Source organism: Olea europaea, chromosome 7 (assembly GCF_002742605.1).
Source record: "Olea europaea var. sylvestris chromosome 7, O_europaea_v1, whole genome shotgun sequence".
Classification (NCBI taxonomy): Eukaryota; Viridiplantae; Streptophyta; class Magnoliopsida; order Lamiales; family Oleaceae; genus Olea; species Olea europaea.
This window is the reverse complement of record NC_036243.1, coordinates 14,863,122-14,890,314: the sequence shown is the minus strand read 5'-3', so window position 1 is coordinate 14,890,314 and position 27,193 is coordinate 14,863,122. Positions and strand designations below refer to the sequence as shown.

Sequence of the window (27,193 nt, the reverse complement as noted above, 5' to 3'; positions counted from 1 at the left end):
TGGATATCCGGACTAATTTATGCACACTTCGACTAATTCCACGAGACTCTGAAGTTTACAATCAAGTACTCACCTCAATGACTCTGGGGGGACTCAAACTGGTGATCAGTAGAGAGCATACCCAATACGTAACCACTGAGTTATCCCGCAGGGTTCTCGTGATTTGATTTCAAAAAATAAAACAAAAAAAAAATGGAGAAAATACTAGACTTTTCATTTTCCTCCAGGACTCCTAAGGCAAGTTGTATCGTTTTAGTGTATTTTTGGTAATTTGTATATCTGTTATAATGTTCTAATATTTCTTCATATATAAAGAGACATTAGGACGGCGTTCTTTTTTGATGAGTGGGAAAAAAAAGGGGGCTTATTAGTGAGTTTAAAAATATATTGTAATTTGGAGCTCTGTAGCGGGAACGAAGCACTTTTAAGTATCTGTTTGTCTTTCATTCTTGCAGAAATTATTTATTTATTATATGCTTATTTTCAACCATATATTCACAGAATAAAATATTTTATATGTAATGACGAATTTTTCAGAAAAAATTGTGTCTTCCACAATGGAATCTGATAAGTGAGATTTCGAGTAAGTGTTTACATAGTCTTCTTCTGTCTGAAGAAATGATTTATCGAATTTCACTATTTAAAGCAATATTTTTCGCCACCAAAGAAGGGTTAAATCGTATGTTTTTGTTTGCTTTCAATTTCTGATTTTTGTAATTATCTTTGGCGATTCTATTCTCCCTTCTTTGTCTGAAAGTGTTGAAAGACAACTTGAATTTAAATTTGATCCTAATTCTTTACCAAATTAATTGATGAAAGTTGATAAATCAACAATTTCGGTTGATAATTATTATTATTATTTTTTTCTAAAATCAATCTATTTTCTATTCAAATATTTGGTAATTAGTATCAAGAAAGCACTATGGGTTTAATCCATTATTGGTGTCAAGCAAAATGAGGATTGGAGAAAGGTATGTTTCACACTAATAGTACAATGTCAATTCAAAATCTAATCTATAGTATATGTAACATTCGTTGCGTTCATTGTTACTTAATGGACTAAAAGACTTCGCCTAACTTCGGCCACATTATTTGTCTCTATAGACATTTTTATAACGCTGTATAGTACATATCATACGTGGGATAATATGAATGTTAAAAACTGTCGAGTTAAATTCAAAAACCCATATTGATTGCGTAAAGAAACAAAAACCAGTTCAACTCTATTGAGGTAGATACGTACAAGCATTTTCAAGCATTGCATAGCATTTAGATTCTCGACATGTCAAATTATGTCTTGTTTTGAATTCTAATATTTCAATTGTCAACTTGTGCATATTATCGATCGTCAATTCGAGTATTTTATTAAGTGTAGATACGAACATGCATTTTAAGTATTGTATAGAATTTATATGTAGGAAAATCAAATTTTGTCTAGTTTTGAATTATGTTGTTTCTATCGCCCACTTGTACATACTCTCAATTGTCAATTCAAATTATATTATTTCAGTCATCAACTTGTGTACACTCTCAACCCTTGAATCAAGTCTTCTAAGAAAAAAAACATAAACATGTTCAATTTAGAGATCTAATTCCAATGCACCATTTTGGTCGGGTTTAGATGTTTATCATGCTTGTATTTTGGCTTATGTTTATGAATTGTTTATGAATATTTTAAATTAATTTTTATTTACACATTTCGATAGATTTACAAGCATCATCCACTTAAATTAAACGTCGAGTAACTGAATTGGATTCGGTTCGGCCTGTCCAGAGTTCGACCCGACGAGCAGGCTTGCCGGTTTATCCAAAAAAATGAAAATAATTTTGATGGGGACAGCGAAAATGAGATTGGTGCCCAATAGGGAAGACAGCTATAGAGGAAGCAGGTGAGCCATAGGGAATCTCGCACGTGGCGAGTCATGGTCAAAAGCCGGTGCCAATGGGGACACGTGTAAAGCTAATCCGTCCAAGTAGCCAAAGTTTGAAACATTGACTGCTGCTCAAATAAGGACCTTTGTGACTTAACCCACATTAGTCATCGCTGACTTTTCCTCTCTCCCCAACAACTCATCCTTTTACCTCAAAAACACTCATTTCAAAAACTAATTAAAGTTTTCACCTTATTCTTATAAAATGGTATGTAATTTAGCTTAAACTAAAGATTTTGGTCAATTAATACAATCAATTTATAATTTTTATAAAGAAATTGTATTCTAGGTTGTCTCGATTTTTGAATAGTTTTGCGACCTATGCAAAACATTGCACTTCGTCCAATTTTACTAAAATACATTGAATTTTTTATGAATGTATTAGCTTAGAGTTTGGTGCCCTCTGGTATTCAAAATAGAACAGTGATAAAATTGCCCCAACTATAATATCAATTATCAGCTGATACTTTTTTAGCAATCTGTTCATTTATTTAAACTATATCTTCAACAAACCTCTACATGTATATGTCGATATATTATTATTACATGTATAAAACATGGATAATTTTCAAGTAACATCAAAACTTGAAATTAGATCTTTTGCCCTTTACTATGCCAAATTTGATCGAACTTTTTGGCAAACCACATCAAACTTAAAATAGTTTCTTTGGAAAAGTAATATTTTACCAAAGTTGAATAATTCAAATGTTTTACAACAAAGAAATTAGAGCAAAGATGTTATCCAAGAAAGGTTTAGTGGCAAATGACACCATCCCCTTATGAAAATTTGTCAAACTTCATTTATACTGCGGGGTCCCCAGCTTTACAACAATGTTTATTATATATATATGAAAATAATATAAAAATAGTAGACCCTCAATCAGAACCTTGTTAGTAAAGCTCCTGTCAAAACCTATCATTCTTTTTCTTCTACTGATTCTCCTCCTCCGTCCATGGCTGAAGAACACAGAGATCTGTACTACCACCTGCCATATTACAACGATCGGCATGGCTCCGGCACGGCCGGGTTTACATTCTCCGGCAGCAGTTCTTCTGCATATACTCCCCTTGCAGCAGATTCTTCATTTCACAATCTACAAATGCTTGATCCTTCGTACATGAGCTTCACCGAGATGTTGCATGGATCAAATGATAATAACACTCTTGCGGGAGCTTTTGGTTTGTCGAGGACATCGTCTTCTGAGGCATTTTCTAGAGTGAAGGATGAGAAGAAATCAATAGTAGTGGGAACTCGAGATTTTGTGGGTGTTAGCGAAACTCCAGCTACACCTAATTCTTCAATATCCGACTCCTCTACAGAGGCAGTTGGCAATGAAAATTCGAGCAAGAACCAGAGAGAAAACCCAATGAAAGAAGCAATTGAAGATGGAGAAGACATCTCCAAGAAAGAGTAGGGTTATAAATTGCATTTCTATGACCAATTTCGAGAATAAAATTTCCCACAATTTCTTTTGTGTTTAGTTGAATTATTATTGCGACTCCCTTATATCTAGAGTCTAATCTCATTAACATAAAATTTTTTGTCCATCACCTATATTAGACTTTGCTTGTTATATGCATATCAGGACTAAAACCAAGAACAAAGGAGAGAAGAAGGAAAAACAGCCGCGATTTGCTTTCATGACAAAGAGCGAGGTCGATCATCTAGAAGATGGATATAGATGGAGAAAATATGGACAGAAGGCTGTGAAAAATAGCCCTTATCCAAGGTTCTATTAGTTAATTGATTCTACTTGCAGTATTAATGCTCTTCTAGCTAGTCAAATTTAAAGATTTAATGTATACCTACTAGTATTTAACTTTTTCCGGTCTAACTTGCTTCTTCTTCAATGTAAATGCAATGTAATGATCTGTCAATTGACACCAAGAAAGGGGTTTTATACAAGAGTTTTTCATTAAAAAAAATTTGTTTCATATTCAGATTCAAATTTGTGAGACCCTAATATAATTTTAGGGTTATGGTCTTTCACTGGGAAAAAGGGATTAAAAAAAAATTATGGGGAGAAGAATAATAAATCATACTCCAAGAATTTTCTAATTTATCAATTGCAAGAATTTTTTTTTCTGGAAAAAATTATGAAGTTTCTGGGTGTGGAGAATTAAGATGAATGAAAACCTAAATATGGTCACTATATTTCATGAATTATCATTGTTTCCCTTTCTGGCTAGTTTTCTTGCCTAAAACAACATGGAATATGATTACTGAAAGAAACTTATATCCCAATATTGCAGGAGCTATTACCGGTGCACGACTCAAAAATGCCCGGTGAAGAAACGCGTTGAGAGGTCATTTCTAGATCCTTCAGTCGTGATCACGACATATGAAGGACAACATAATCATCATGTTCCGGCCACTCTCCGAGGAAATGTAGCTGGAATGCTGTCTCCTTCAATGCTTACACCATCACTGTCAATGCAAGAAGGACCTATATTTCCTCAAGAATTTTTACTTCAGATCCCTCACATGTACAACTATGGAGCTGCTGGAAGTACAAGTGGTTTGTATCAGCAAAATTTAACACCATTTGAGCAGCTTCAAATTCCTGACTACGGGTTATTACAAGACATTATTCCGTCTGCGTTTCCCAAGCAAGAGACCTGAAAATCTCTGATTGAATTCTAACTTCTCTTGATCCTTATATATGAATAGCTTTAGCAGACTATCTTTATCTTTCTTTCTACCCTATGCGTCTCTTTTACTTCGAATAGTATTGATTCAAGTTATGAATCTGTGATTTCGTAGTTTTTCCTTAAGAGAAGGCTTTTTATCTTTTCAGTCTGTATAATATTAACATTTGCATGCAAATTAATTGTTAAAACTCCCAATTCAGGCATCTTTTCCATCATTAATCTTCCCGTCTATTTTCGAGTGTGAGAATACGAAGAAGTGCGTAGGGAACTTGATTACTTCCCAGAATTTTCAAAGCAAGAATGGAAAATCAAGATTCTTTCCATTTACTAAAGCTTTTTCTTGTTTTTAATATTTTTATTTAGAGTATAATACAAGGAACTAAAATAATTTTCTAATATTTTCCTCAAAGAAAATCTTACAAATAGAAATTATTCTAGCCATCTTAAAAGGAGTTTCTGCTTACAAGTTGTCACAAAATTCAACTCAATACTCCCCAGCGAGAGCACATTTGTCGAAGATATGACACCTTCTTACTTGAGAACAAGAGATGATACCAGCGATGTTTTGGACTTTGAGGAAGCTATAAATTTTTTGAATTTAGAGTATAATGATAAATTCATACAATCGATCCTTCAAGTAGCTAGTATGAAACTCGCCATGAACTAGAGAAGTGGCGTATGATGATGAGGAGTATGACTAAAAATAATGAAGTTCAGTTAATTTTCTATTACACTTCTGTCTCCAAACGTATTCCTATTGCATAATATATATATATTTTTTAATTATGATAAACATGCTTCCTAAAAATTCAAACATGAGGCTTCTTCCTAATTTTCCAAATACAATGACATATTTAATAGCAATTATAGTTTACCATTCATTATATAACAAAATTCCAATTTTCATGTATCCTCTAAAGCTTAGTTACACATCCAGGCTTGTTTATTGGGCCATGCATACATCCAAGTCCATCTACAAATATGTTTCAACAAAAAAAAAAAAATGAGAGAGAGAGAGAGAGAGAGAATATGTACTCAAATAATAATAATAATAATTTCCAAAGTTTTATGTTGCTTGAACGTTGATTAAACTTAATTAAACCAAAATCTATACTAACGTATCATTCATTCGATGCTCAATTTCTTGGGACCATAAAGTGTTTTTTTTTTTTTAATATGTCAATTAATTCTCCGGATGAAAAAACATTAGGCATTCCAATCATTTGTCTATGGTCGGTCCCCCATTCATTAATGCAATTATATGATCCCCATAAATCCATCGAGTAATATTACTAGTTATTCATCTACTAATGAGCAATTTTACGTGTCTATATTTCAAACAAGTTATCTTGTTTAATTCAATGTTAATATTCTTAAACGAGTCAACTCATTGAGATAAATCTTAAATCTTTTAGCATAATTGTCGTCAACGCATACTAGGGATCAACTGCAAAATTCTTGTCGATCCTTCGCTAAATAAACAAAATTTTCCTTTTTTTTTTTTTATTACACATCACGAAGTAGAAAATAAATGTTGCAAGTAGTCCCCAAAAAAATAAAATAAAATTCCCATTTAGATTAAAAAAATTAAAACATTTTAAATTCAATTTATTTTGTTCAACAAAATTAATAGGAAATAACAACTAGAAAAGTACCACAAACCAAACTGCAACCACCATTGACGGTTGGTATGTGTAAATAGACATCTCTACTGAATTACGTGTTATCTTGAAGCAAACGACGATCTTGAAGCAAACGACGACGTCGCATTCTTGCTTTAGATCTCGTATTTCATATTCCATTTTTGGGCTCATTCTTTCTTATATATTCCCGCCCTGTCCCTATTTCCCTCCAGTTCGATTCTATATGCGTGAATATATGCACTTCATAGGTGCTTATTCAAGGTGCTTATTCAGTCGATCTATGAGAATTCTTTAGATTCACATTTTTTGGATCGTTGATTTATTGGATTTGAGGTTATGGCGGTGGCCCCCGGACCTGTGACCCCTGGACAGGTTCGGTTTCTGCTTATATTTTCCATTTAAGTGTTTTTTTTTTTTAATTTACGGATTTTTTGTTGCAATGCGGATGAAAGTGAAGTTGTTGGGGGCACTGATTTTCTGTTTACTTGATTATTTGATACAATTTTCCTTTAGATCTTTGGAGTTGAATTCTTGAAAATCAATTTTGTTTCTGGCTTGAATTTGATTAGTCTTTATTTAAATTGTAATGAGATGTCTATTGGGTGTCTATCATGTAATAATTGAAATGAAAGCAGTGAAAGCTGAGTTTATAGTTGATCGGTGTTGTTTTGATTAGCTAACTATTGAATCGAGTTAGTGATAATTGTGATTATTTTGGCTGAACTATAATTGATTGCTTACCGTTTGTTGGTACATTCTATTTATCAGCTATTTTTACCTGGTGCATGTCGTTTAAATGGTTCTTAAAGGATGAAATTTGACCTTGAGTTTATCACAGCATTGCCTCAAATAGAACAGCTAAAAACCGAGGAACTTGGGTGGATGAAGAGAGAACTAGTACTCTAGAGGAATTAGTTGTGCAACGAATCTTGTACAAATCATATTCTGTTTTTTAGTAATCGGCCTGCTCTTAAGACGTTCCAACTGAAAATTAGTTTAAAATATAAGAAACTAAATTTAAGTATAATTTCCAATTAAAGAATCTATGATGTATTTCACTTAGAAGTAATTAATGATTAGAACCTTCGGGCTACATCACTGACCTAGGAAGTTGCTATCTTTGCTCACATTTCTGAAAAAAGTTCTGATTGAATGGGTACTTAATTCCCGGAGAAGGATACCTTATTTAAGTTGAGAATGTATCCAAATGTTAATAGAAAAAGCATAAGTTAAGGCCAATCTAGTAAACAAGCCATCTGATTTCGGACAACACAGTAAAGTTCTCTTTAATATATTTATCTCCCAAATTTTAGTTGTAAATGAGGTTTTGGTAGGTAGTTACAATAGGACTTCTAAATCAACAGATTTTGTCTCTAATGTTGACTTCCCCAGTGAAATGCAAATAAGGCCCTGTTTGGCACCCATTTTTATCAAAATGCATTTTTCTCTCTCTTCTTTTCAACCACACATTCTTTATTAAAATAATATTACACGTAAATCAAAAACTTTTTCTTATTTTTCAACCACACATTTCCCATAAATTTACTATTCAAAAATGCATTTTCACATAAAAATTCCTACCAAACACCCTCTAAATATAAAATCTATTAAATCATCTAATATGAGCGCTTGTTATTATACCAAAAAGAGCTATGGATCACCATGACCATGGGCTTAGTTCTTTTGCTTTATTAGCCTCTTGTAGATGTCTTAATGTTTATATGTTGGATGGAAATTTCATTCCAAACAGGAAAGAAAATGGAAAAGGTTAACTGAATCCTTGGCTTCCAAAAGTCCTCTGTGATAAAATGTCTTTTGCAAGATCCGTAAAGTGCACCAGCAATATATTACCTTTGTCATTTTCTACAGTGTCTGCTTATTTAGTTTATTTTCTTTTCATCTTTTATACCCTGCTTACATATCATTATTATTTTCTTAAACTACATGCAGTATACATACGGTGAAACCTTTTCTTTTCATGCCCAGGTGTCATTTCTGCTTGGAATCATTCCAGTCATTGTTGCGTGGATTTACTCTGAGTGGTTGGAATATAAGAAGTCACCATCCCCGTCTAAAGTGTGAGCGTCACCCGGCCGTTCCCATGCCTCTTTACCCCTTTCATTATGTCCCAAAAGCACTCAAGATAATGTGAAATTACAAGATTATAAATTATACATCACCTTACTCTATGCTTTACTTTTCTGGGCTGCAGTCATTCAGATAATAATTTGGATGAGATGGAGAATGAAGCAATCAAAAAAGATGATAGGACAGTGTTGTTAGAAGGAGGTCTTGTAAAATCAGCATCTGCGAAGTTGTCCACTCCATCCGTTAAAACCAACTTAATTAGGTTGATGTGCTGTTAAACTTATAGCATCTATCTATTGATTTCTTTTTGACTTGTGTTTTTATGATATTTCTTACTTTATACTCTTCTTGACTTCTAGGTTTCTTACAATGGAGGACTCATTTTTACTCGAAAATCGAGCACTATTAAGAGCTATGTGAGTTTATGATATTATTTATTGTAGTTTCTTAAAGATTCTATTTTATTCTTTTTATAACTGACATCACGATTTTGTGTAGGTCCGAAATAGGGGTTATTCTGTTCTATTTCTACACATGTGACCGTACAAATTTTTTTGAAGATTCCACCAAGGTGCTCTTTCTCTTTCTTAGTTCTTTATAAAGTCAGAATTTATGAACCTTTCCGTAGAAAATTCACTGTGAAATACTTTTCTTCATATCTATATTCAAGACCTACACGTTGCAATAGCAATGCATGTAACTAGTTAGCATTTGGTGGATTATCTTTTTGCCAATGATATATCTAAATACTGGTCTTTGTGTTAGAAGTATAACTAAGCCCATGTTTGTCTCCCTTTAAAACAAAACTGTTTAACTCTCATACTCATTTTCAACTACAAATTCAAACAATAAAATATTTTGCACGTAAAAGCAAATTTTTCCCGCTATTTAACCACACGGAGTCCAATTGTTTCTTTCTTTTTTCTGTAAGATTTATTTTTCAATCTCATGCCTAACAGATATTGTCTAATTTTTATTATTATATGAGTTTCAAATGCTTTATACTAATTTATTTTGTGGCTTTTTTCCCTCTTGAGCAGAGCTACAATCGTGATCTTTTCCTTTTCCTATACATTCTTCTTATCATAGCTTCAGCAATGACTTCTCTCAAGAAACACAATGACAAGTCAGCCTTTTCTGGAAAAGCCATATTGTATCTTAATCGCCATCAGACAGAAGAGTGGAAAGGATGGATGCAGGCAAGGCATTTTTTCATAAAGCATTTCTGTATTATGTTAATGCTTAGGATATAGGTAGGAGAAGAATTTTAATACTGATGCTTCTTTCGTAGCATCCTTCCCCATTCCACTCAACAGGACAAAGGAAAAATGTATACACATGCCTTCGTTGCCTATTTGTGTACTCTTGTTTGTTTGCTCTAAGTTATCTCATGACCTGTTATGACATTCTTTTTATGGGTGGAAGTTAGGATTCTTTTCGGCATTTTCTGTTGTTTTGCTTTCCCTCAGCTGATACTGAATATCTGCAGTTGATAATATATTGCCCATATTGGCTACTGCCCAGTGTTTTCTCTCTACCGGCAAAGTTTCTGAGATTGTATGCTTTTCTTTCCATGTTCCCATCAGGTTCTATTTTTGATGTATCATTACTTTGCTGCAACTGAGATGTACAATGCAATTCGTATTTTTATTGCTGCATATGTCTGGATGACTGGTTTTGGAAATTTCTCCTATTATTACATCAGGAAGGATTTTAGTCTTGCTCGATTTACTCAGGTGAGTCTAAATATTTCATCATTTTGTTTTTCTTTGTCCCCCAAACAACAGAATCTGGATGTACATTTCACATGTTTTAATCTCTATCAGGATTCTGAGTCTAGATTGTTTCCTTTTTGCAGATGATGTGGAGGCTTAACTTTTTTGTGGCCTTCTGTTGTATTGTTCTTAACAATGACTACATGCTGTACTATATCTGCCCAATGCACACGCTCTTCACACTCATGGTGTACGGGGCCCTTGGTATTGGCCACAACTATAACGAGATAAAATCAGTGATGGCTTTGAAATTTTTTATGTGCTTTATTGTGGTTATCTTGATATGGGAAATCCCTGGAGTCTTTGAACTTGTCTGGAGTCCTTTCACATTTTTCTTAGGTAAGAAATGTAGCCTTATTACATTCCTGAAATCTTATTTATTTGCCACTTTTAACTTGGTAGACTAAGGAACTGATAGAACCTACTCAAAAATAATCTGGTCTTATCCTTAACACAACAGCAAGGTGTAAAACTTAAGTGCCTCTTTATTCTTTCCTAACCAACATGACACATGCATAACTAACTCCCTCCCCAAATGACCCACTAGATCCAATTGATTAAAAAAAATAACAATTCCTAGTCAGCTCCTCTCTTGTGACGCCTCTCATATGTGAAACGTATGGGTGGCTTATCAGGAACTTAGAGTGAACACTCTTCTTTTGTCTTTTTGTTTCTCTGCCTTCTGTGGGTGGATTGTACTTTTACACCATAGTTAGCCTTGGAATCAGTTAGGTATCATTAGAAACATCCAAAATAAAATTTGATTACTCACTTCAATTTATATAAATGCTAACGTACACCCCTTCTCTTCCTTTCGTGAGGAGCCGTGAAGTTGTTGTGGAACTTCAAGACTGTAGAAACATTCTCTCTGTGAGTGTGAGTGTGTGTGTGTGTGAGAGAGAGAGAGAGAGAGAGAGTCGACTTGTTTATTTCTATAAATATTTTATCTTTAAATGCCTCACATTTTTTCACGGCTACAGGGTATACTGATCCCGCAAAGCCAGATATTCCTCGACTGCATGAATGGCATTTTAGATCTGGGCTTGATCGTTACATATGGATCATAGGAATGATCTATGCCTATTTCCACCCCACAGTACTATCTCTAACTTTTGAACCTTTGCAGTTATGTCTGGTGCACTGAATATTAAAATTTGAGAGATTGTCATTGCAGGTTGAAAAGTGGATGGAGAAACTGGAGGAGTCTGAAACCAAGCGTAGGCGCACAATCAAAACATCCATTGTTGCGGTTGCCTTGATTGTAAGTTAAACTATAAAGTTGTTGGTTAACTGATATCTGCTTGTACAGAAATCATAAAACAATAGCTTATTAATTTCTTATTTGATTTCTTGCTATTCTTTCTTAGGTTGGCTATTTGTGGTACGAAGGTATATACAAGATGGACAAGGTTACATACAACAAGTTTCATCCCTACACATCATGGATACCCATTACGTGTGTACTGAAATTGAGTCTTGATTTAATTTAACCCAAGTTCTTCATTTCCGTTGTTTTATTTCCAATGTCATCTTTTTTCTAATTGGGGATGGAAATTTCTATTAGAAAGTCATAACAGTGTTTCAAGTCAGTGCTTCCCAAAGTTTTTATCTAATATGTCTCCTTTCTTATTTGCCTTCTTTCTGCTACAGCGTTTATATTTGTTTGAGGAATTTTAGTCAGCATATCAGGAATTTTTCTTTGACCCTTTTCGCGTAAGTTTTTGTTTGGTTTCTTCATTTAAGTAATTTAAATTAAATTTCTCGTTCAGTTGCATGAATTGTTTATTTTTTGTGAAGATTCATGGAATATTATTTTCATGTTACTTTAATAGTACAAATGCTCTGTGCTATCAGGTGGCTTGGCAAAGTTACTTTGGAAACATATATTTCCCAGTTCCACATCTGGTTGAGGTGGGTGCACCTCTTTTTTCTGTTTTGGCTGTTTATACTAGTTTTTGAAACGCTGATGTCATTTTACCTGTAATGCTTGCATATGTCAACCATCTGTATGTGCATGTAGGCTTAGAGCTTATCTGCAGAGATTTTTCCAAGTGAAAAATGTTTTTTTGGAGAATGTGTGATTAAAAAATAGGAAACGGTTATAAGTCCTATAAAATGTGTGGTTGAAAATAAGTGTGGGGAAAAAATATTTTTTTAAAAATCATTCCCTAACAGGCTTTTAATCTAAATACACTTCCTGGGGATGCATATTTCATCAATCATCTCCATTTGTGTATGAATTGAAAACTCAGACGCGTCTTATATTTATCTGGATGATATTGTAAGGTGAATGTGAGAATCCGTAAAATTTTAAACTATTAGACATGTTCATGATTGTCTGACCGATATGAAAATACAATTAAAGCTAATTTGACTTGAGCCATCTCATGTGCACAGATCAAATATGCCTAATGGACAACCCAAATGGCTACTCTCTTTCATCCCAGAGTATCCTCTGCTCAATTTCATGCTCACGACTTCCATTTACATCTTGGTGAGTAAATCTGTCTGTCCATCTTTGAAATGAAGTTTACTGAGTAATTTATTTATTTTTTCTGCAATTCATCTGTTATCCTCTTTTAACATTGCAGATATCATATCGGATTTTTGAACTGACCAACACGTTGAAGTCAGCTTTCATACCCACTAGAGACAATCGAAAACTACTTAACAATTTTGTTGCCGGAGCAGCCATTTCTGCATGTTTATATTGCATTTCGTTCATTCTTCTTCAGATTCCTTATTAATCAGTAAGTTCTTTAATGCCATTTACTTTAAACTGCACACGCAGCACAATTCGCTGATTTTAGAAGCCAGAAGTGCGACATTGATATTTTAATAGTGTGTTCTATTCTATTTTCGGATAAATTCCTTCTCTTAATGTCGATAATGCTTTATACTACATGGCTTTTAATTCTGAAAAGAACAATTTGGTTTCTCCAGGGATGGAATATCAGAAGTGATAGTCGTCGGTAAAAATATTTCTTGATGGACATAAGAGTGGAATATACGTGGACAATATAGGACAGGATGGTCTTGCTTTCAGACATAAGTTCGTGTGGCTAATGTTTCAAACAATTTTGTGGAATACCCCTTACAATTCCTGCAATTCAGTCACAGAATGTGTCCAGATTTTGACAGAGAAAAAGAATAGTCACATAAGAGGGTAACATTTGTAAGACTGTGGACTTCCAAGCTTAATTCGTTTTTTACCCCTCCCTTTGCAAATTCTCCCCCCCAAATCCCTTCTATGTTGTGAATCAAGGATTAGGAGAAAATGTAGAAACAATTACATTTTAGTTGCTAAAACATTTTTTTTTTTTTTTTATAACACAGGTGTCCAAGCTTTGCTTGAATATTCTTGAGGAGTGGCGGCCTTCTCCCCTGGTTCGCCACCCTGCTAAAACATTTTTTGTTATATATAAAGTGAGTCATTAGTTAATTTTCTGGAACCTGGGTCACTTGTTCTCACAGCATTTCATTTGTAGAATTTACAAGGTTCAATCAAGATATATACATAAGTGTTAAGGTTTAATATCCCACGTCGATTAAAGATGATGACAATATTCAATATATACCTACTTGAGCTATTCTTGTTAATAAGATTGACATTTTAAGATGTCTAAACTCCATGTTAATACCTTGTGTTGGGAACTGAAGAAGCACACCAAAGAAGAAGGATATTTCAGGGAAATTTTGGTAATATCAGTAATTAAATTAACAATTTGAGAAATAACAAAATATTGCAGACTTTGCACAAATCAGGTCAACAACAAAAAAAGGTACGGAGATTGCTCCAAGGACTACCCAAACTTCTGTTTCAAAGTATTATATATCTTTATTAGATGAGTCAATAACTTCTGGAAAATAATTAATACTTTCCATGGGTAAAATATTATGCTATGATATAGATAATAGGAGCTAGCTTGACAAGCGTAACAGCGGGTGCATAAAAGAAACCAGTTCACATAAGACGGCCCACGTAATTAGTTCGAGGGTACTTCGATTTTAGTTGCGGCCATTGCACAAACAACTGATCAGCCAATTGTAGTTTGTAAAGAAGCAATCCACTCAAAGATAGCCTCTTCACTCTAGCTATGCTCTCAACATAGAAGACTGATGACCACCTAATCCCGAAAACCTGAAAGAGGCATTTTAAATTGAGTTGTAAATAAAATTCATCATGAGCTGTTCCCAACATTGAGGGAGTCGATGTGAGAATTAAATTTTGCAATGTGCAATAGCCTCTTTAAGAAATAAGGAGTAAAATGGACAGTCCAAACCTTTAAAAGAAATGAAATTGCACATAGGGGTATACAAGTTCCAGGGCCATTGCACAAAATCTGGGAAAAGAATGTAGCAGTGAGCATTGATATAGATAAGAAATAAAATTTGAAACAAAAAAGGACAGTACAATACCACTTGGGGCTGCATCCTAACCATTAGCCACAATGCATGCGCTATAGCAATCAAGGTTGTTCCAATAGAAGTTATGTACGATTGACCAACCTCTCGGCTCCTATATATTTGCATGAAATGAGCAGTTCCTACTACGTCAATGCCTGCCTAAAACAAGAAACCCATTTTTAGAATACATAAAATTCAGGTCCAATTGACAATTATTTCAAGGAAACAAAGTGCAAGTTCTTTCTTGCAACTTCTCCCCACTAGAGAAATTTTTCCATTTCCAGTTTCTTGTTTTCTTTTTCTTATTACTTGTTCAATGTGTCATTTGCCTAAAGGAAATGGAGAACCTTTCTATTTCCAGCAATTTGACATAAAGGAAACATCAATTAATTCCTAAGCATCTACAAATTGAAAGCAAACTTAACACTTCAAAGCTGAAGGGGGATATGAAATCATGTGCACTTGCCAAAAGTAATCAATGCAACTCTATACATGGTCCCCATGTACAGTACAACATGACACTCATCGCAGCCACAGATCCCTAAGATGCAAACATGACTTCCCAATACATGAGTTATTAAGATAAAATCAAAACTAATTAACAAAAAACAAGATGTGCACTGAAAATGCTAGTTCTGACATCTCGACATAAAACTCATGCGAAGATGTACAATAAAGGTTCATTCTTTTCTGTTGCATTTAAAGTCCTGACCTTGAAAGGCTGCTAACCGTAAGGTGGAAAACAGAGAGCATTTGTACTTCCATTGTAATTCACTCGTGAGAATCAATAAAGAATAGCAAAGTTTTTCTCTAAAGAGCTTAGTATCATAGAATCTTAAATAGGAAGTCCAGTGCACCTCGTGGATGGATCCTTTGTGATCAAACCATTTTACTCTGACTTGAGTTCTTTAAGTGCGAAAATTTCTGTGATTATTTTTCGTTCAAGATCCAAGGATAGATTAATCTCCGTTTCTTGGATTCCATAAACCAGAAGAAGAAATCGCGATTTTTGCAAATAATCCATCCACTGACCTATAATACCTTTTTCCAGTTTAAAAAAAATTACTTTTTTGATATAGAACTATTTTCGCTTTTTCCATTATCAAATTTTTGTTGAACAACTTTAGGCATCCTAATAATAGCATGCAAATTCCATAAATTCCCTGCCCAGACATCCATTACTGACTCCTAAGTTTTAATTCTCACAACTCTGAGACTCCTAGATCCACACAGTATCAGAGTCCAAGAAATATAGAACGCGATATACCTCATCCACCAAGGAATCCTCGAAAAAGCGAGCCTTTTGAAGACTCATATTATCAGTTGCAGCAGCAACATAATATCGTGGCTTAAACCTTTCTTTCTGTAAAACCGCTAACAAATTTAGCATCTCTGCAGTATGCCCACCTACATTATTAGGATCAAATAAGGCCAAAATTTATGATGGAATAAAAAAACTTCAAAAAGAAACTCTCAGATTCAGTCTCCAGTTGCCTAGAATTGGGGCCTCTGAACTGAATTGGAAGATAAGTGAACAAATTTAATTGTTCAACCAACTTCTATTTGAAGACTGGAATCAAACTTTAAACATGAAAAATAAAGAAACAAGCGAATTTCCATACCTGAGCCCAGAATAATAAGTGTACTGAGGGGTCCTGGTGACCTAGAATAAACCGGTTTGCTGCTTCGGTATATAATGTAAATAACCCGAAGTATAATTAATGTGATGGTACCAACAACCAGTAGGGGGAAAACAATTGGAAAATCCATACTGGACAAGAAACGGCCATTGCTATAATCCATTGCAAGAAGTTTTTAGTAGTTCAGCCTCCTATGTTACATGACACAAATCATTAGCAAAAACCAAATGACATAAGCCCTAATAGGAGCTGATTATCAATTTGAATATCGATTTTTTTAATGGTCCAGCCTTTCTACAAATATCTTAAAACAAGAATTTACAAGTACATATTGATAATCATAAAATTGAGTTGAGTTGATATATACTTTTGATTCTAATATGATATGGATCTTAGATCCATTGCTTCCCCCTTGAAACACTGCGAACTTCCTTCAATTTGATTCAAAACTCGACAAGTCTTTGATATCATCTGGGTTAAAAAAAAAAAAAAAATACAGATTTATTATCAAGAAAGAGGAAAACGTGTCTTCAGTTTCCTTTGTGCAACCGCTTTTACCAGTAAAAAGCGTGTATAAGTGGGTTGTAGGGTTGACAGGTGCAACCCAATTCCGTATATGGGAAAATTGAGTGAAAATAAGGATACTGTCTAGCAGGCCATTTCGATCTTTTGGGCCAGAGCAGGCTGCTATATAGGAAGGCCTTTTCAATTCTTTCTAATGGAAGTGCTATGAAAGCACGAGATATCGCTGCATTTGATTTGATTAAAAATCAGATTTTTAGTATATTTTGATAAAAATTGTACGTCAACTGATGATTTCAAATTGTTCATAAATGATAAAACTAACTTTTTTATCGACACACTTTGAGGATCCACATATAATACTCACTATTCATCTTAATTTAAATAGTTTATAAATTCTACCAAACTTTTCCACGGGAACAAGTTCAAAAATTACAAATGAAAGTCCTTAATTAGCAGTATGCCCAATTCATTTTATTTTTGATGAATATTTATGTTACAAGGATACTATCGGGGGCACGGATCTAAGAATTAAGATTCCATTTGGTACCCATTTTTTTCAAAATGTATTTTTCTCTCTTCTTTTCAACCACACATTCTTCATTAAAATAATATTATACATAAATCAAAAACTTTTCTTTATTTTTCAACCATAAATTTTCCATCAATTTACTATTCAAAAATATATTTTACATAAAAATATCTCCCAAACACCCTCTAAGAATGCAAGGGCTAAAATTTATGAAAAGCCTCTTCACTTTAATGTTTAACAGCGTGCAAAGACACAAATATTGGAAATGTATAAACCAGTTCCCATAGAAAGCGAGTTTTAAGCACAGTAAAACAAACTCGTCCAAGAGTGTAGTTTCAAATTCCAAATGAAAAGGTTGCAATTTCACCATATAATCAATCCATAGAATGGAAATTGTATGTATACTCTCTCTCTCTCTCTCTCTCTCTCTCTCTGTGCTGATAGCTCATTCTCATACTCAAGTTCATTTGCCACTATACAGAAGCTTTTGAAACGTTATGAGAAAGCCTGGACTGGGTCATTTTTGCATGCGTGTTGTGTCAAATATAGCTGTTTATAAAAAGTAAGGCCATAAAGCAAGGAAAGAGAAAACACAATTACTCAACTATTTTTAGAGTTCGACATAGATTAAATACAAACCAAGTAAGAAACTGGAGATAGTACACAAATGGAAACAGATTAAGACTAATACTAATTAACTATAGTACATAATACCCGGGGGGACATTTGCCATTCATTCTGTTCACCTACAAAGAAGACCATTGAGGCCAGAATGTCCACGGGAACCTAGCACTATTGAACTTTTACTACAAACAGACATGCAGATACAAGATAACTTCTTGTAACAAACTTGGAGAGAGTGAGAGAGAGGGAGGCGGAGAGAGGGAGGCTTCAGGAGGATCTACGAGCTCCCAAACTTTGTCAGGTACATCATCTCAAAGTTCAAGGCTTTACGAAACTGACAATGGATAACTGATCTGGTGAACTACAATCTTTGTTGCTGTAGGGGATACTTTTCAAGCATATTTTGTCAAATTTCCAACTCCCGTCTCCTGCACTTCTACCCTGAGAGACTTCAGGTACCTAACAGCTTCATCAAGAACAGCTACAGTACTCATCTGGTTGGCACCCGGAACAATACCTCTCAATGCCTTCACCATTTTCCTCATTTTCTGACGTTTCTTGTCCTCAGAAGACTTCTCGGAAGGAGGTGACCTCCTCTTTCTAGACAGAGATTCGTAATTAGAACATGAATCCAAGGATTCGCTTCCATAGTTTGCATCGGTTCGTCCTGTGCTCAGCTTATCTTCATCATACTCCTCATTTTCATATTCTGTGCTCAATAGAGCATCAATATCATATGAATCTTCTGTGAAAGAAGTTATTTCTCTGTCTTCCTTGTCCTTCCAACCAATATTGTCTAGGCAGTTAGACATGCCAACACCATAATCAGGATGAGGATACTTTGAACCAATCTCAGGATGGAACATGATTTGGCTTCTATTTTTTGTTTTGTCAAAGATTACGAAATTCCTCGGGCATGCATCAGAGGTCAGAAAGTCAACAACATGGAAGGGCCTAGAAGGTTTTATACCCGAGGGCAGAATTGTTCCACCAAAAATGGATTGAATATGAGCTTTGCTCATGTAGTAACTGCCCACTTGATTGGGAAGAGGAAGGACAGGATTTTGAGGGAAATATTTTCCGTCACTATGCATTGGGAACAGAAAACAACTTCAGTGATATACAAATCTGCAGCTTTCAAAAGGGTTCTCTTCGATTTCAAATTGCCAAAAGTTTTAGGGGAATAAACTAACAAAAAAGATGTTTGTGGTACACCTAAGGCGTATACGGCTTAGTGAAAGAGAGCTGTCTAGTCCAATCAATAGTTTTTGCGTTCAATGCCACTTCAAAAAATTTCAACACAGAGAAAGGAAAAGGCCACCAATTCCAGTCTTACAAGCTTATCACCGTACAGGACTACGTAACAGGTTTAAGCAACTGACGGAAATATTCAGCCTGTAAAGCAAAATAAGTCAATGAACTAGCTAACCATTATTATCTTTAAACTAAAACAGCCAAATAAGAGAGATACACACTACCCCATGAATCCATCCAAAAAATCAGATGTAATGTAGCTTATGAAAAAAGAAAAGAAATCAAATTTCCAAATTTATAGAAGAAAGAATCTGAGTTAAAAATAAATAAATAAATAAATAAAAGGGGCCAAATGACTTGAGATAAGTTCAGCATTACTGAAATTAATTAGATACTATGTAACACGGATACTCTAACTAGAGTAACGTATCTGTGTCCGACACGCGTCGATACCGACACTCTCCGAACACTTTACAATAATCATTTTTCTTTCTTACTACTGCTATTATATATTTTTAACTCAAAATTATTAGTAAATAACAAATAAGCACTCATATTTAAAAGATTTCAACAAGAAAAATTAATAATAAGTATAAAACTAAATTTATATTATATAAATGAAAAATTTTAAAGAATTTAATCAACGTGATGACGACGTGTCGTGTCGGTACTTTTTTGAAAAATCACGAATCGACGTATCCGACACGTATCGTGTCGGACACATGTGTCCGTATCGATGCTTCATAGATTAGATATCAGACTGAAGATTAAAGCAAGCTAATTGTACAACATAATTACTGCATATAAGAAGCACACTCACCTGACAAACTTGCATCAATTGGTAGAAAGCAATAGCTCCAACAGTCATTTCAAATTTTCCAACTTCCTTTACTTTACGATGTTTCTTTTGGGAAATTGCAATGTACATTCTTGCTACTCCTTCCAATTTTAGATAAAAACACGAAATAAATCAATGGAAATTTTACCACTGGACAAGATGCACCTGCAAAATGTTCCCAATCTTAGAATAGTTTTTGAGACATTTAAAGGGGAAAAAACATAGAATTTTAAAATCCAGCCTCCAGTTAATGCGAAAAATCAAAGTAATAGGAATTTATTTCAACATAAAATATCATGTTGTAGGACTTCAACTCAATCACAATGAAAATTTCATTTATTATTTTTTTTTTTCCCTAATTTCCCAAAAATTGTCAGGTTACATTCAGAAGCATGAAATTGGAGCCTTGGAATTGAATTTGGAAACAATTTCCTCCAAATTTCAATTGATCTTTGATGAATACAAAATCTAAATACATGAAGACAGCTATACATGAGCGTGTAATCTTGCACAAACTTGTGTCTTTACCTAACTCTTGAAACATTTTTTCATTAGGATAACGTTAGTTTGTAGTTGGTGAGTAGTTACAAAGGATTTTGTATGGAAAATATGTTGTTATTATCAATATCCAAATTTTTCCAAGAAAATACTCAAATGAATAGTGATATAAACATTGGAATAAACCATTTGTACCGAGGGGGTGTACCGAACCGTTTACACCCCCCTCACAAACATGTGGGCCCCATGTGTTATTTAATAATCCGAACCGAGGTCCTACCCAAATAATGTGAATAGTAGGTAAATGGTTAGGTTAACCAATATGTACGTATAGCACGGTCCTATATACATTCATACACAAAAAGAGTGATTTACATATAGAGAGAGGAGGAGGGAGAAATCTCACCAAATGAAATCAAATTACAGGATAACCCAAAAGAATGCTACCAATCGCACACACTTTCCACAATAACGAGAAGCCCAAGACATGTTTATCACTTCTTCAGCCCAAATTTGTATAAGATTCAACCTAAACCTATTCTGAAGAGAAAAAATTGGAAACCACAAATTAATATTTGCACAAAGAAATATCAGAAACCAAATAGCTAGCCTTTTGGAATGAAAAAAAAAATACTTACTACAAAGGCTACATACATACACACAGAATAATCTTAGAATAAGTTAATTCTCAAGGCAACATCAAAACAGATTTCGGGGAAATACGGAACTCATAAACCAAGAAATGCAGATAATAAAATTTCAATCACAAAGATATTTATTCAAAAAAAAATGACAGATCGAGAATACTAACAAAAATCTCAAACCATGAATTTATAATAATGCACGGACATTTACATATCAGAAACTCTCCATGTAAAATCAAACGCAAAACCCACAAAAATAAGCACCAATATTCACATATCAGCAATAAAAACTATCAAAACCTGTTCGTTTTCTTCAATAACAAACTAAAATAACCCTCGTACATAAATCTCAGCAGCGTAATGTTCATGGTCAATAGAGGTTCATAATTTTTTTAGCACACAAACTCTCAGATACAGTAGACATGTTTAAATTCGCAATCACATCAAAAGAAAACGATACCCATAAAGAAAATTTACAAGAAATCAATAAAAAACAAAAAGCTTGAGATTGGCAGAAAAAAAAAAGGAAGAATGCAATAAAATCAAATCAAAAAATAATCTTCTCAGCAAGAAAAAATAAAGTAACCCACACGCATAAATATCAACAGTATAATATTCAATAATCATCCAAGATTCATAATTTTGTACACACACAAATACGCTGGGAAATTCAGAATCACGTTCCATAAGAAAAATCATATCCATAAAATAAATATAAACGATAAAATAGAGAAATTTGAAGATACCCAAAAGAAAAGAAACTGAAGTATTAACTAATATGTCTCTTGTGAGAAGCTTCAGGATGAGGAAGAACTTTTGTTTTCTTGAAAAATAAAACAACAAAGAGGGTGAAATAAATGGTAGAGTCGATTTAACGCAGTAACAGCGTGGGTTAATAGGGGGAAATGTGCGGGTAGTCAAAGGCGGGGAATTAGAACCGTTGGATTGGGGATAGGAGGACACTTTCCGGGAAATGCGGATGGGTTCTTGGCCGTTGAATGAGAGACCACGCGTGAAGAAAAAAATAGGTAAGTTTGACAAAATGCGTATCTACTGTTGGAAATCGTAATCTTTCTCTTGGGTAAATGCACTTTTCAGAATTTTTATTTTATTTATTTTACTACTTTATTAATGTCAGTCCAATCTTTTCAGTTAAAAAATTCCTACGCTGTTTACTAGTATGTTTGGGAGCGATTTTTTTCATTCAAAAAATTAATTTTTTGACCGTTATTTCATTATTTCAGTCGTCATATTTGATTTTTTCTCTCACTGGTGGACCCCACTTTTTTCCTAACAGTCAAAAAATAAATTCTCAAAATCACTCCCAAACAGACCTAATTAACAATATTCATTTTTTAATTAATTATTGGGCATCTTATCTTACTCTTATCCAATGTTATTTTGACATTAATATTATATAGTTTTAGAACCTAGAAACTCTAGAAAGACTTTATAGTCTCTCAAAACTCGAAGTCAATAGTTAAGACTTTAGAGGCATCCCACAATTTATGAAACTTCAATATATGAAAAATGTCATTTTTTTTGTAATTAGATATATTTTTTTCGCGAAAAGTCGAAATTTAGAGGATCTAAAAATATGATGCAAAGCCGATTAATGCAATGCAAACTAAACAACACATTCAAAGCCCCTATTTAAAAGTGCTATGAAAATATTATTCCCAAAAGGTCAAGCTAAAACCGTACACATCTCAAACGAGGACGTAATACTTTTCAAAATTGAGTTAAGAGGTACTTTAATGTCATTTTTTTTTATTTTTTTTTTGTGGAAATTTCAATTGATGGAGTGTGCGAGATAATGAATTACACGTAAATGTAGAGAAATAATTTAATTATGTGGACTAAGAGTTTAAAATTTTCATTGTATGTATTGAGCAAAGATAAAATTTATAGCAAAGTAATTCAATAGCATTTTGAAAGGTTGCAACATCATGCTTTTCTTATTTAATGTTATAATGTTGAATTTTAAAAAAATAAAATGGAAAATGGTATATAGTTTTCCCTTGGTATTGTAATAATGAAAACATTGTAAAACTATTAAGTTCTCGATCCATCACATTGATTCATGCTTCTGTAATCTATTTGAATGATATCTTCATTAGTCAATTTCTTTAAAATAAGTCCTACATTAGGATAATGTGTATTTATCAAAAGTCAATGACCTAGCTACCTACGCACTCCAGTAGTGCTACATTTTAGCTCTTGTTTGACCTATATTAAAATTATAATTCATTTTTTTATTTTTTTTTATCAATCACACATTTTTCAATAGAACAATAATACACATAAACTCAAAAGTTTTCTTTTTCTTTTTTTACCATATATTCTCTAAAAAATTACTATTCAAAAATACATTTTCTCAAATCCTTACTATAACGAGGGTCAAACAAGAGCTTAAGCTGCTCAACAAATATTTATAAACTAACCGAACAACACCTGCAATCTACTACTACTACTACTAATAATAATAATAACTTTGTGATGTTACCAAAAATTGATAAAAGTTTATGGATCTTATGAAATGTATGCTGAAAAAATAAATAAAATGTGTGATTAAAATAAAGCTTGATAATCTTTTTAACCAAAAAATAATAATAAAATTACCGAATCAGCACTAAATTAGTGATCATTTAATTAATTATCAATCCAATTTGATTTTTGTCAACATTTCAAAAACCGATATGAAAATCGACTTAGAGAAGGTAAAAAAGTGTACACCAAACAGAACAGTAAAAAAAGAAAAAAAAATCTTCTTCCATGGACTGGCCTATTTCTCAGATTGAGGTCATTTCATATACAAAATTTTACATGTAACTCGATCAAATTTCACATTTTTATTTTTATTTTTTCAATTGAACAATCAATCCTCAAACGTACTATACTTAGATGTGACAACATGTCTTAATTAAAATAAGATAAAACGATTTAGCCCTCGGGACGTAGTCTAGTGGTGCAAAGGACAGGAATGAGGTTATCTCACGCCTTGATGGCAGCCACAGTGTGGAGATTCGATTCTTGAGACATGGAATTGGACTCCTTGTAGGTGCAGTATACAGGCAGCTTTTGTTTCCTGACTTGTTGGGGCACATCCCGCGATTTACCTCTTTCACAAAGCTCTAGGGACAGAACGGTGAGGACCCTCAAGTTGAGGTTCAACCTTTATTTTTATTTTTAAGATAAAACAATTCGTTCCAATAATAAGTTATATATTGACTGTGACAAGTGATTACCTTCATGCAATAAGGAACATTTTAATGGGGACCGTGGAATTATATTTCGTGCAATGTGACTGGCTTAAAAATTAAATTTAATGCATCCCCTTTTTTCTTTGCAATACAATCTTTTTCAAATATGCTGTCCTGTCCTTCGTGTTTTGAAGTGGCTCTGATGCGCGTGCCCAAAAGCACGCTTGTGAGTTGTGACAGCACCACTCCAAATCAGCCTTCTCATGTTCAAGGGAACATTATCTCTTATAAACAGCATTTTTTCTTTTGTTTTTTTATTGTACGACTTCTTCTTTTTTTAGGATTATTATATTAGTACACAATTAAGAATCCCAAAAAATAATTAGCTTGTTCAAAGTTGATAGCAACTGCGAATGACAGCAAAGTATCTCCTATCACAATACTGTGTCCACCAGATGGTATCCTCTGTGGTTAACAAGCCCCAAACTCTTGCAGCATTCAATTAAAAGTCACTTTTGGTTCCTCCTGCAGGCACAAAACCTTCTGGAACCAAAGTAACTGCTCAATGGGACCATCTAGTATTCCCTTTGCCGAACGACTTTGCTATTTGTACATCAAAAATATATATAAAGGATTACATAATATGATGTAGAAAAAAAAAATTGAATAAAAAAGTGGATTGTATTTTAAATTTGCAAATAATAGAATGTCACGTAACATTATGTAACATTTAATGCACATGTTGCAAGATCCTTTGGAGAAACCCAGTACAATATTAAAACTTCAATGTTGTCAACTGTTCAGTTATTTGACACCTCGACCTCGAATGCTAGGTTGTTGCAAGTCTTGTGTTAGGATTGCTGGATATGGGGCTTTGAAAGTGGCATCAGTTTAGTTCAACAGTGCTGGAACTCGTCAATTGTATGCTCAACAATTTGTCCCAACATCTCTGTCTTTTCACACACACTGTTGCGTGTTGTCATACTTGGCCAACCTATTTGGGCCAATGACCCACTCAAGGCGAACCATGTGGCACTCCAACCAAGGGCTATGGCCGAAGCCCTTCAAGCCGAAGCCCGTTAGCCGAGGCTCCTTTTACCGAGGCCTGTGAATATAACCGAGGTCCACATGCTGAGGCCTACGAGTCGAAGCCATGATACTGAAGTTGGTTGAAGTTAGCTGAAGCCCTCAAGTGGAAGTATTGTATGAAATGGCCGAAACCCCGAAACTGATACAGGAGCCTCGAAACCACAAGGGAGCATCCTCCATGGTCACTTCTCCCAAGAGATCGTCTGTACAAAGATCTTATTCGAATGATTGATAGAACGTTTGTTATAAGCATAAAGGTCAAGTCTTGTCACTAGTATGGAGGCTCTGCACAAGTAATAAATGCGCAGCAAGTTAGCAAGTCAAGCCCCATGCCTAGGATAAGATGTTTGAATCAAAGAGATGAGGCCACTTGCCACCTCATCCAAGGGCTCCCATTTCACATGTATCACTATAAATACTTCCCTTGTATAACATCAAAAGGCTAATGCAAGAATCAATACAAAGAACTACACTTTACTCAACCCTCTCTCATTTACTTGCAATACACAAATCAAGTTTATACACATTTACATATACATTTATGAACATCGGTTGATAATTATTGTACAATCGGATCACGAACAACCCGCCAGATTCCGAACCTCACCGTCCCGTGTCGTTGGGCTACTCCCACGCCCTTTGAACCGCTCGTTTTAGACCGTCCACATGTCTAGACGTGTTGGACATTCGTCCACGTGTGCACGGGTGGGACCGACATTTGTTGGCAACACTTTTTGGGGTCAACACACACATTTTGGGTTTTTGGAAAGTCTCCCACTTGACTTGTTCAGCTATCTTCACACATAAATGAGAAAAAGATTGAACGTAAGTACAAATAATACGCAAGAAGTTTAGTTTACCTGCAAATTGTAATGGATGCGATCAATTCCAAGCCAATTATCGACATCATAAGCCGCATATTGCTTGGAGTTAGGATCATCATTCATCGGTAATTTCTATCGCTTCAACACCCTACAAACCTCTAACATAGTGGGCTGCATATGTTCCAACAGCAAATGGATCTTCACCAATTGTCTCTAAAGCTAGTCCCAATCGAGGATCTCGATTACATTAATGTTAGGAACCCAGAATATCAGTTCAATATTTCCTAGATTGTACATTGCTCTTGCTTCGGTCGACACAGCCTACAAATTTAGAAAATATTACTCTATCAAGTCTACATAATGAATTTAGAATTGTAAGATGATATCTAATCCTATGAGTCAAGGGTTGTGCTTAACATGAGTGTATGAACACCCTTATGTACACCAAACTTTATCCATGTATCAAACATAATCTCAAATTACCTGGTCGGTGTTATTCCGCTATGACTGATTAAGGCTACAATGGTTGTCATTTTGCTATTCCACTGGCCCACGTTTGAGATGCCATGCAACGCCTCTGACCACCCCCCACATACTTAGCAGAGTTGTGCTATGTGTACATCGAAATTGACACTTCAGTATCAACCCCAGTGTACAAATAACATTTTCCATAAACCATTGTGGAGTACAAATGTTTGGGTAAGTTTTGTTAAGATTGGATGGTAAATTATTTATTGTAGCAACCTCACTAAATATGGCCTAAACAAAAAGTACACATAACAGAGAATAAAGCAAAATTTGGCCATTTTTGATAGTTACAATATGTATAGCATAGAATGGCTTACTTACAGGATTTGGGAACTTATCCATTTTAGTTAGGATGATATTATCTGAAATTATTCGTCTGAAATTCTGTTAAATTCAATATCCATATGGCTTGACCTTGACATTGTGTTGAATTCGAAAATCCTAAAATACAAAATTTTACGATATTAGTTGGATCACATGTTTACATCTTATTTGTAGACA

At 34.2% G+C, this 27,193-nt stretch overlaps 4 protein-coding genes across 8 annotated transcripts; 2 read left to right on the top strand and 2 right to left on the bottom strand.

The window, feature by feature from the left end:
* The first annotated feature begins 2,793 nt into the window (after positions 1–2,793).
* Positions 2,794–4,778, top strand: LOC111397122 (probable WRKY transcription factor 71). Its single transcript, XM_023023870.1, has 3 exons — positions 2,794–3,342; positions 3,518–3,661; positions 4,185–4,778. Exons 1-3 carry the CDS (start codon positions 2,885–2,887, stop codon positions 4,552–4,554), a joined length of 972 nt encoding a protein of 323 aa, XP_022879638.1. The 5' UTR covers positions 2,794–2,884; the 3' UTR covers positions 4,555–4,778.
* Positions 4,779–6,259: 1,481 nt separating this feature from the next.
* Positions 6,260–13,624, top strand: LOC111397120 (protein REDUCED WALL ACETYLATION 3-like). 3 transcript variants are annotated; one of them, XR_002703152.1, is made up of 17 exons: positions 6,260–6,598; positions 8,177–8,304; positions 8,439–8,576; positions 8,674–8,730; positions 8,813–8,885; positions 9,355–9,513; positions 9,901–10,050; positions 10,173–10,428; positions 11,070–11,185; positions 11,264–11,350; positions 11,457–11,545; positions 11,740–11,802; positions 11,944–12,000; positions 12,487–12,583; positions 12,681–12,839; positions 13,033–13,264; positions 13,426–13,624. XR_002703152.1 is itself a non-coding variant. In XM_023023867.1 (16 exons), the coding sequence occupies exons 1-15, from the start codon at positions 6,563–6,565 to the stop codon at positions 12,834–12,836; spliced, it is 1,626 nt and encodes a 541-aa protein (XP_022879635.1). In that variant the 5' UTR covers positions 6,260–6,562; the 3' UTR covers positions 12,837–12,839; positions 13,033–13,419. The 3 variants fall into 3 exon arrangements, 2 of the variants coding, with proteins under 2 accessions (XP_022879635.1, XP_022879634.1); XM_023023867.1 differs by lacking the exon at positions 13,426–13,624 and having other exon boundaries at positions 8,213–8,304; positions 13,033–13,419; XM_023023866.1 differs by lacking the exon at positions 13,426–13,624 and having other exon boundaries at positions 13,033–13,419.
* A 269-nt stretch (positions 13,625–13,893) lies between these two features.
* LOC111397121 (UDP-N-acetylglucosamine transferase subunit ALG14 homolog) lies at positions 13,894–16,710 on the bottom strand. Its single transcript, XM_023023869.1, has 6 exons — positions 16,504–16,710; positions 16,119–16,327; positions 15,764–15,903; positions 14,509–14,655; positions 14,373–14,432; positions 13,894–14,230 (listed from the first exon to the last, which is right to left on the bottom strand). The coding sequence occupies exons 2-6, from the start codon at positions 16,297–16,299 to the stop codon at positions 14,054–14,056; spliced, it is 705 nt and encodes a 234-aa protein (XP_022879637.1). The 5' UTR covers positions 16,300–16,327; positions 16,504–16,710; the 3' UTR covers positions 13,894–14,053.
* A 1,054-nt stretch (positions 16,711–17,764) lies between these two features.
* LOC111397118 (transcription factor bHLH144-like) lies at positions 17,765–22,080 on the bottom strand. 3 transcript variants are annotated; one of them, XM_023023863.1, is made up of 4 exons: positions 21,795–22,080; positions 20,811–20,944; positions 19,889–20,071; positions 17,765–19,209 (listed from the first exon to the last, which is right to left on the bottom strand). In XM_023023863.1, exon 4 carries the CDS (start codon positions 18,906–18,908, stop codon positions 18,207–18,209), a length of 702 nt encoding a protein of 233 aa, XP_022879631.1. In that variant the 5' UTR covers positions 18,909–19,209; positions 19,889–20,071; positions 20,811–20,944; positions 21,795–22,080; the 3' UTR covers positions 17,765–18,206. The 3 variants fall into 3 exon arrangements, with proteins under 3 accessions (XP_022879631.1, XP_022879632.1, XP_022879633.1); XM_023023864.1 differs by having other exon boundaries at positions 21,823–22,033; XM_023023865.1 differs by lacking the exon at positions 21,795–22,080 and adding an exon at positions 21,349–21,764.
* Between the last annotated feature and the right edge of the window lie 5,113 nt (positions 22,081–27,193).

Bases quoted from the DNA above. Each gene is read 5' to 3' on its own strand.
- LOC111397122 (XM_023023870.1), top strand. From the start codon at position 2,885: ATGGCTGAAGAACACAGAGATCTGTACTACCACCTGCCATATTACAAC. The intron at 3,343-3,517 runs GTAGGGTTATAA...TATGCATATCAG, and splicing joins GAAGACATCTCCAAGAAAGA to GACTAAAACCAAGAACAAAG. The intron at 3,662-4,184 runs GTTCTATTAGTT...CCAATATTGCAG, and splicing joins AAAAATAGCCCTTATCCAAG to GAGCTATTACCGGTGCACGA.
- LOC111397120 (XM_023023866.1), top strand. From the start codon at position 6,563: ATGGCGGTGGCCCCCGGACCTGTGACCCCTGGACAG. The intron at 8,731-8,812 runs GTGAGTTTATGA...GATTTTGTGTAG, and splicing joins CGAGCACTATTAAGAGCTAT to GTCCGAAATAGGGGTTATTC. The intron at 11,546-11,739 runs GTGTGTACTGAA...TTTCTGCTACAG, and splicing joins ACATCATGGATACCCATTAC to CGTTTATATTTGTTTGAGGA.
- LOC111397121 (XM_023023869.1), bottom strand. From the start codon at position 16,299: ATGGATTATAGCAATGGCCGTTTCTTGTCCAGTATGGATTTTCCAATT. The intron at 15,904-16,118 runs GTATGGAAATTC...CTAATAATGTAG, and splicing joins ACTTATTATTCTGGGCTCAG to GTGGGCATACTGCAGAGATG. The intron at 14,231-14,372 runs GTTTGGACTGTC...TGCCTCTTTCAG, and splicing joins CAATTTCATTTCTTTTAAAG to GTTTTCGGGATTAGGTGGTC.
- LOC111397118 (XM_023023863.1), bottom strand. From the start codon at position 18,908: ATGCATAGTGACGGAAAATATTTCCCTCAAAATCCTGTCCTTCCTCTT.